At 38.3% G+C, this 10,257-nt stretch overlaps 1 protein-coding gene across 1 annotated transcript in view; it reads left to right on the top strand.

Moving 5' to 3' along the window:
• Positions 1 to 9,502, top strand: part of UNC93B1 (unc-93 homolog B1, TLR signaling regulator) — a 71,769-nt gene extending 62,267 nt beyond the window's left edge. Inside the window, exons 11-12 of the mRNA XM_053692370.1 lie at positions 8,307 to 8,425; positions 8,517 to 9,502. Coding sequence (XP_053548345.1) covers positions 8,307 to 8,425; positions 8,517 to 8,825 — 428 coding nt within the window. The 3' untranslated portion in view covers positions 8,826 to 9,502. The remainder of the gene's footprint in view (positions 1 to 8,306; positions 8,426 to 8,516) is intronic.
• Positions 9,503 to 10,257: the final 755 nt, after the last annotated feature.

A 10,257-nucleotide genomic window follows, 5' to 3' on the forward strand; every position in this document is an offset into this window, starting at 1 on the left:
AAAGACATTAGAGATACCTCCTGGAACATAGGGGGTATTGTATCTCCCATTAAACAGAAAACGATCCTGACACACCTACAGAGACTCAATACCTCTATAGCGCTGCTGCAAGAAACACACCTTAATAAAGAGGAATCGTTAAAATTGAAATCTTCATGGGTTGCAGAGACTATATTCACCCCATAGCCAAATAGAAAAAAAGGAGTAGCTATTCTTTTGGGGAAGAAATTATCTTATGACAAATTATGAACACTAATTGACCCTGATAGTAGATATGTAATAATAAAACTAAAAATTGCAAACTCAATATACACCATCTGCAACCTCTATGCTCCTAACATAATCGATCATGGGTTTTGGGACTCTCTCCAGACTAAAATCCTACAGGTCGCGGAGGGCCATGTGATCTTAGCGGGAGATTTTAATATGTCCCCCCAATTCCCCTTAGACAGGCTTAGACATGGCTTATCTCAAAGGAAAACCAAAAAAGATAACTTAGAAACAAAGCTCTTAAACACTATTTCCCAAAACCTTGCAGTCAGAGATGTATGGAGGGCACAGAACCCGGACATTAGGAAGTATACTTGCTACTCAAAAGCAACTAAATCATTGTCAAGAATTGACCTTATGTTAATAAACGATAGTCTCTATCATACGGGGGCTAAAGCATCTATTTCAGAAATCTGTATATCAGACCACGCACCCATAATGCTGGATATCCCAAGCCAGAATGAATGTCCAAGAAGACCACGCTTCTTTTATCCCAAACACCTTAGCAAAAACGCAAAATTTAGAAACTGGTTAAAAGACAGATGGGAGGAATTCTTTAAATTTAATAATGGTTCGGTATCCAGTCCTTTAATTATTTGGGAGACAGCAAAAGCTGTATTAAGGGGAGATATCATTGCCTTTACGGCAAAAATTAAACAAGACTCTCGTTTAAAGGAGAGACCGGCAATAGCTACGGTAGTTAACGCATATAATAGATACTTAAGTTCTCCCTCTGAGGAAAACTGGAAAAGATACATTAAAGCAAAGGGTGAACGAGATACCATTCTAACTTCTAACACAGTACAGGCCGACCTAAGATACCAATCCAAATTTTACAAATTTGGTAACAAATCAGGCAAATTATTATCTAAGTTGGCAAAAAATTCTAGACTCTCAACGACAATTGAATCATTACAGATTAATAAAAAGCTACTTACCTCACCTGAGGAAATATCTGAATCTTTTTTATAAGACAATTTATTCTTCCCTTTCATCGGACATGGTAGCACGGGAGAGATTCTGGGAAAATATTCCCATTACGAGATGTAGTCCTGAGTTTAACCTCACTTTAAATTCTCCAATAACAGACATGGAAGTAACTCAGGCAATCCAGGCTCTAAAATGGGAAAAAGCCCCTGGTCCGGACTCATTACCAAACAAATTCTATAAGAATTTGGACTCATCAATTACTCCATTTTTGACCAAACTCTTCAATTATTTTTATAAAGAAAATGTTCAAATCCCTGCCAATTTCGTAGCATCACATACTATTCTTATGCCTAAAACTGACAAAGATCCACACTGAAGAGAATCTTATAGACCCATCGCTCTATTATACACAGACTACAAAATATTTACTTCTATATTGGCGAAGAGATTGCAGAAGGGGTTATCAGAGATTATCCATAGAGATCAGGTGGGGTTTCTTTTCAAACGTAGCTTATCAACCAAAATTAGACAACTTTTGTTATTTATTGATTATTTTAAGAACACAGAGGGTACCCTGTCCAAAAATTATCCAGACGCAGCAGTAATAGCGATCGACACTGAGAAAGTGTTCGATCGGGTCAGTCATGATCATATATTAACAACATTAGATCGATTTGGGTTTAGGGACGATCTTCTTAATTTAGTTAAAAACATTTGCACCCATTCATCAACTAATCTAGTTATACATGGGCTGGAGTCAAAGAAAATACGCTTAGAGCAAGGCACGCAGCAAGGATGCCCGCTCTCCCCACTATTGTTCGATCTAGCAATAGAACCTTTAGCTGCTAAAATTAGACACTAGATCGAAGATATCAAAATCTATAAAAAAAGAGGTTAAGGTGGCATTATATGCTGATGATTTATTGGTATATATATCCAACACCTCCTCCAATATTCCAAAACTCTTGGATATAATCGAACTATTTGGTCAATTTTCAGGATACAGAATGAATAAATTGAAATCGGAGCTACTATGGTTAAGAAAAACTAATAGCTCATGTATAGATAATCCATTTAAGATAGTCTCCAAATCTTTCAGATACTTAGGGATCTCGGTCTCTGCTGATCCCTAAGAATGGTATAACCTGAACATTTCCCCAATTCTTACACAAGCCATTACATATATGAGAAACTGGCAGAATCTACCTCTCTCGTTATCAGGGCGTATTGCCCTTTTTAAAATGGTAGTATTACCCAAGATTTGTTATATACTCCAAAATCTTCCCCTATTATTAAAATCTTTAAAAAAAAATTATCACGGCGCTTCGTTGTTTTATATGGCAATCAAAAAAACCTAGAATATCTCTTCAGAGACTATATCTTTCAAAGCAATTCGCTGGAATGGCCCTCCCAGACCTACATCTTTATAGCCTAGTCTTCTTAGGATGTATAGCAGCGGACTGGGTGGCAGAGTCTGATTATTTTACTGACAATGGGCTCGAGGCCAGTATGATATAACCGTTGTTGCCGGCTTCTTTGCTTCATGTCCCCCTCCACCTAATCCCTAAGCAATTGAAAGGTCTTAAAATAATATATACAATAATTCAGGCATGGGGCAGGATTGGAACACGAATCGGAATAAACACTAATATACCTAGATTTCAAACCTTTTTAGGAAATCCAGAATATCAAGAAGGAACACAAACTGTAGTACTGAAGAGATGGTACGGACAGGGGCTCAACTTGGTTTCACAATTTTTTAAGTCAGAGACAGGTTTTATTAAATCCTTCGAAGAGCTGAAACACGAGTTTAATCTTGACAGTCAAGATTTCTTTGCTTATTTGCAAGCCAGACACTATGCCACTCAGCTACCTATCAAATTTAAATGGAAATGGTCGTGGGGAAAATTAGATAACTGGCCAGCTCTGACTAAAGCAGGTTATTTTTCCGTTTCGCCCTGGTACACGTATCTCAACTCATATAAGGGTAGCTCTAACCTAGAGAATTTAGCTCAGAAATGGACAAATCTTATCTCCATTAATATCGATAAGGAGCTACAAATTGTGCGTTCTCTTTCGATACTTTGTGATACTACTTTGGCCGAGACATGGAGAGAGTCCAATATAAAACTTTTATATCAAATTTATTATACACCAGATAGAGGTTACAGATGGTATAACACAAATTTCAACAAAAGTCCAAAATGTGGCTTACCTGCTGCAGATTTAATACACATGGTCTGGGATTGTCCTAGACTTAAACAATTTTGGCATAAATTAGATTTCTGGCTACTTAAGGTGTTGAAAGTAAATCCCTGCAAGCTCACGTTGTTAATCATTATTTTTTTGTCAAGTAACAATGGGGACTTTACAGATTCTAAAATAGTGAACCTAGTTATCCTGGCAGCTAGGAACTTGATTTTCAAGAAATGGAAGAGTAAATTTATACCCACAATTACTTAACTAAAGAATTATCTCAAAAAACAGTACAGAGTAGAACAATTAGCTACAGATCTAAACTCAGAGCATGAAATAACATCTTTCTTTAATAAATGGGCAAAATTTGTCAAAATATTTTCACTGGCTGAAATTGATTACCTGATCTCTCCATTCAGAAACTCTGAAATAGTACTACTGGGCATTTGGTAACGAGATAGTGGAATACACTTACACATATTTATTTTTGTTGAGGGAGAAGAGAGGAGGGAGGCGAGAGAGGGGGAAGGAGTTGGGAAATTTTGTCTCCCCTCTAAAAAAATTTTTTTCCCTTATTAAGACCCGACTGCCCCTTTAAGAGTAAAACACTGTAGGTCACAAATGTGGTTAACAAGATTTCTTTTGGTCCAGATGGCCTGGTAGTGGCCTTAGTAATAGATATTATGTTGCATAAATGTATAAAATGAGGATTCCATTTAGCTAAATTTGATTGAACTTTTATGTTATATTTGCTCATTTTGTATAACTTTACTGTGACCTTATATGTTTGTAAGATGTCAAAATGATTCTTTTTGTTTTATATCTTTATAATCCTCAATAAAAGATTATAAAAAAAAATTTAAAAAAAAATTGCATGCTCTTTCTAAATCATGAAAGAAAAAATTTAGGTTTCATGTCCCTTTAACCTGTAGGCTTATTGTAAAATGCTTCATAGTTTTATTTTGAAGAAAGAAAAAAAAAAGTTACATTTAAAATTAACACACTTCATCCCTCTCTCTACATTAACGCCTCCTGGACATTTACCCCTTCCCAAGAGTTCCCCTGGGAGGTGAAGGTGTGTGAGTACACTGACAGGTAGCATTGCACTTTCATCTAGAATATCTACTGTTCTGTAACGCTAATTGACTGGGTTGGGATTCCCGGATGAGCCGATGACGTTTTTACTCTGGACTCTCCACAGAACCAATTAATGTTACAGGTGCACCCTGGCTCATAGTAGCTCGAACCTCAAACCTCTCCTCAAGCATTGCACTAGTGCACCTTAAAGCATTAACCATGCTCTTGGAGCAAATAATATGGAATTCTATTCTTTGGTCCCTAAGAACAAACATACCATCCAGTGCTGCATCTTAAAGCCCATATGTTCATCAAGTTCAGAAGAAAATGCAATCCCAGCAGACTATGGGCCCTATTTAAGAACGTGCGAGCGGACATGATCCGATATTGCGTATCATGTCCGCTGCACATTGATAAATGCCGACAGCATAGACTCTCAGCATTTATAATTGCACCATTGGTGAACTGCTGGTGCAATACCGCCCCCTGCAGATCCCTGGCCAATCGGCCGCTAGCAGGGGGTGTCAATCAACCCGATCGTATTGGATCGTGTTGATTTCCGGTGATGTCTGTCCACCGCTTTAGAGCAAACGGACAGGTTATGGAGCAGCGGTTAGACCGATGCTTCATAACTTGTGTTTCTGGCCAGAAACACAGAGCTTGATAAATAAGCCCCCATAAGTGATTTTAGAGATTTAAATGATGAATGCTTGCACATATCTATTGCAAATTCACATTTTTTGTAGCCTTAATTTCCCTGGGAAATCAACATTGCCAAGTTGTATTCATTTTGTTCTGGTGCCTCTGTATTGTAGTGACACTAGGATTTTGGTCATTCTTTCAGCATGACTCTAAAGTACAGGAATTCTGATTATTGGAAATCTTTGGCGATAGATGTGTCGTTCTTCTATGAATAAGTGTCCATTCTCCCTTTTGCATTGTGTTTCCACATATTGTCACAAGGACGGATGACAGTGTAGTGACCTCATTAGTATCCTTCCTGGTTCCCTCTTTAGGAGCAGGTGCCTACAGCTGCTGAGAAAATATGATTTCAGGTGTTGTGCATTGCTAGCTCACCTACACTGGCAGGCCTTTTGACTTTTGGCTCTAATTCTACCACATGGCTACTTCCAACGATGATATTTTAAATAGCACTATCATTAACTCAGGTCCCACAATCCTATCCATCATTAATGCCAGAATGGACATCCACTGCACTTATTTTAACACACCCAGCCTCCATAATAGTTCTAACCTCAAACCTCTCCTCAAATAGTTCTAACCTCAAACTTCTCCTCAAATAGTTCTAACCTCAAACCTCTCCTCAAATAGTTCTAACTTCAAACCTCTCCTCAAGCATTGGACCAGTGCAACAGAGCTTGATAAATATGCCCCTAACTATTACTGGTCATATTTTTTTATTTTTAGTATGTGCAAACATATTTTTTACCATTATTAGTGGAAATGATGCATTTTTGTTTGAGAAATTCTACATATTTGGTCAAAGAAAATTGTTTGGTTTTTTTTTTCATCAGGAACTCCTCTTCAGCCTTTACTGTGAATCTCATAAGCTTGTTTAATACCAATGGATCCTTAATGCCTTGCTTAAAGGGACATGAAACCCCACATTTTTCTTTCATGATTCAGATAGATAATACAATTTTAAACAACTTTCCAATTTACTCTTAGGGGTCCATTTATCATTGTGCGGACGGACATGATCCGCAATAGCAACCATGCCCGCCGCACATCGATAAATGCCGACAACATACGCTGTCTGCATTTATCATTGTACCAGTAGTTCTTGTGAACTGCTGGTGCAACACCGCTCCCTGGAGATTTGCGGCCAATCGTCCACCAGCAGGGGGTGTCAATCAACCTGATCGTATTGGATTGGAGCAGGTGGACAGGTTATGGGGCAGCGGTGTTTACACCGCTGCTTCATAACTTGTGTTTCTGGCGAGCCTGTTAGAAACCAGTAGTGCATTGTTGCTTTTTCAACAAATGATACCAAGAGAATTAAACAAATTATATAATAGAAGTAAATTAAAAAGTCGTTTAAATTGTATTCTCTATCTGAATAATGAAAGAAAACTTTTGGGTTTATCTGAAATTTTAAGAAAATCCATCTATGGTTTTTAGAAGTTTCAGTCTTGGAGCAAATAAGTTGGGATTCTATTCCAAACTAAGAATGTATTTACCATCCTGTGCTAACAGATTATTATTGGTTTCTAGAGATTTAAATGATGATGAACGCTCGCCTCGTACATACCTATTGCAAATTCAGATTTCTAATAGCTACAATTTTCACTGGGAAATTAATATTGCCAGTTTGTGTTCTTTTTGTTCTGGAATCTTTCTGTTGTACTGTCACAAAGATTTTGGTAATTCTTGCAGCAAGATTTAAATACAGGAATTCTGAGCTTCTGTTAACTGTAAAATGTATTGTTTCCAGGGTCCCCCATAGTTTTCCTGGGCCCTAGGCAAGACAAAATTGTGGGGCTCTTCCCCCTGCATGGCCCACTCCTGCCCCAACATTCAGTATGTCCTATGTAAACAATAAAACTATTACAGCTTCTAATACCATAAACTAAATACACGATAAACAAACCGCTTGTAGCGGGTCTCGGTACCCCAGACTGGGTATACCTGCTAAAGTAAGTTTCCTCCCACCAAACGCCAACCCATGAACCTCCACTGGATACCGCCACTATTAGAATAAGGGCCTCTGCAAGTTGTTATAGCTACCCCCAAGAACATTATCCAAGACTGAATGCTTGAGGGTCAAAATAGGAACTGCTTTATTGCACAGAAAACACAGCTTTTATACATTTCCAACAAATGGGGGTAGTTACTATATAATCAATAGAAACAAATATTATACAATGAGACAAACATCAGACAATGGTTAGTTAAACAAGATTCTAATCACATCCTGACTTACAAAAGGACAATGGATGACTCACACAATAACAGAAAGACACTTCACACCTAGACTAGATAACAGGAGGTCCCAGTATTAGATCAGGAGGTTTTAATTAGCTCAAACATTCTGATTCTCTGAGTCTAGGGGGTGGGAGTTGCAGCAGACAATGCTGGATTGGGCTGTCACCTTATACTCCAACAAAACACAGGAATCTTCACGGCCCTTCAGTTCTTAGAGTCTCTAGGAATTCATGGTAACTGTATAAACCTGAATCCAGGGTAAAAGTACTCCATATGTACCCTGGGCACCCACCTCCCAAATCATAGAATCCCCTCAAGTTCCTGGGCCCATAGTCAGTGGGGAGGAGGCTGGCCTGCAGTCCTCTCCAAGTACAAAGGTAACGGAAGCTTACGTTACACCGCTTATATCCCAGAGAGCTGGCCTGATTGTTCTTGACTCAATTAGAATTGCAAAGAGGTTTAACTGAAACCTGTGCTACCTTATTTACTCCATGGGGTATATTTATGTAAGTGCGAGCAGACATGATACGATGTAGCGTATCATGTCTGCTGCACATCGATAAATGCCGACAGCATTGTGAACTGCTGGTGCAATGCCGCCCCCTGCAGATTTGCGTAGCAGGGGGTGTCAATCAACCCGATCATATTCGATCGGGTTGATTTCTCTCCGCAGCCTCAGAGCAGGCGGACAAGTTATGGAGCAGCGGTCTTTAAACAGCCGCTTCATAACTTCTGTTTCCGGCGAGCCTTCAGGGGCTACGGAGCTTGATTAATATGCCCCATGGACTGCATCTTTATGTATTGTGGGAAGAGAGAGAAGGATGTGTAAAGTCTAATAAAAAGAATATTCTGTTCTTACTTGACAGATTATTATTATTTTTTTGCAGTTATAATCGGCATGTTTTATGAAGACAAGGAACGGCAGGACTTTGTATTTACCATTTATCACTGGTTCCAAGCACTTGCCATATTTATTGTGTATCTATGGTCTGGACTTCCCATGATGGTAAGATATGTTCATGTATAAACTGAGGTAGCTGTTCCTTATACACCTTCCTCTAGTGATCTCTTTACAACCTCTCTTTTTTATCTATCAGGCTAAGCTAGGGATCATGCTGGCAACTGCCTTAATCTCTGTTTTATCCTATTTGTGGATGGAACGAAAGCTCAGCAGCCGATTACCATATCGTGTTCCCAAGATCCCTGCACCACGTCACAAAGTCAGAGGTTATCGCTACCTTGAGGAGGAAAACTCAGATGAGTCAGACTCAGGGGGTGTGCAAGAAGAAAGTGAAGATGAGGGAGAAGAACTAGAGGCGGCAAACAGGAAGGAACAGCCATCCTGCAGGAACAGAAAGGAACGATGCTATGAGCAGGTGGTGGAGGAGGAGCAGAACATAGAATAGAAGAATGACCAGAACTTTCACACCACTGAGACCAAACTACCTGTTCAGATCAGAGCAGGCACCAAATTCATATAATACAGACATTCACTGTATTACATTTAAAGGGACAGTAAAGTCATCATTAGACATCCATGATTTAGACAGCATTATCTAGGAAAGCTCAAGAGCAGCAAAGAACCTAGGTTCTAGCTGCTTATTGGTGGCTGCATATATATATATATATATACACCGATTGTCATTGGCTCACCCATATGTTCAGTTAGAAACCAGTTGTGCATTGCTGCTCCTTTAACAAATGATACCAAGAGAATGAAGCAAATTTGATAATAAAAGTAAATGGGACATTTGTTTAAAATTGTATCTTCTTCCTATATCATGAAAGAAAACATTTGGGTTTAATGTCCCTTTAATACTCTCATTCCTCTGCTATAGCGTGCAACCATTTCTTTCTCTCATGATTAAATGAGGACTATTGAAAGAACAAATGCAAATTCAAACCTGGTAAAAATAAACCAAACAATAAATAGAGGAGTGAGAAATTTGTTTTTCATAGAATCTTATATATTTTAACATTTATTTTCATGTATATTTTTGTTGTGATTTCTTTGTCTTTTCAGAGTTGTTTTAACTATAAATCAAATTGCAAATATTTTAATAAAGGTGATTTTTAGTTTATAGATTTCTCTCTTAATGACCTACTATCTTATTTCATGGGTTTTCACTTTAATTCCACATCACGTCATGAAAGGGTCAAAAGGTGCTCAGTTTGTGACAGGGTTTGCCTATTTTTTTTGTGGGAGATTGACATTCTTGAGCAGGAAGTGGCTTGCATGCGATATTAGCGCCCCACGAGTAAAGCGCAATGCGAGTTTGTGATCGCAGCTTCTGTAGGTTCTAATGGGAGTCATAAACATATATATTTACTGGGAAAACACAGTTCCCATAGACCGCAATGTAAAGGCACTTTTCAGTTATGATTTTTTTCCAATACCCCACTCCCACCAACTTTAGGATCCAAAAACTGCAGTTTTTTCTTTACAAAAAAATGCTACTTTTTTTTTATTTAAATCTATAATGCCCTCTAATTTGAGGGTATTAAGGGCACTTTTATAAAATTAACAAGAGATCGGATCTCTGGTTAATTTTCTGAGTGCTAATTGCTACCGCTACTTGTTATGGCTGGCTAATTATTGTGCGCCCGCAAATAGGCAAATTTGCCCATTTGCGGGTGTGTGATAATTTAGCGCTCCACTTGTAATGTGGCCCTGTATTGGGTATTTGATTGAAAAAATGATTACTATTCATTATTGCTACTTAAAGGTACATAATACCCATATGCTAAATCACTTAACAGTGATGCAGTGTAACTGTAAATAGCTGACAAGAAAATATCACATGAACATCTCTATATCTTCCTTTTTTACATTTTTCC

The sequence above is a fragment of the Bombina bombina genome, chromosome 9 (assembly GCF_027579735.1).
Source record: "Bombina bombina isolate aBomBom1 chromosome 9, aBomBom1.pri, whole genome shotgun sequence".
In the NCBI taxonomy this organism is placed as follows: Eukaryota; Metazoa; Chordata; class Amphibia; order Anura; family Bombinatoridae; genus Bombina; species Bombina bombina.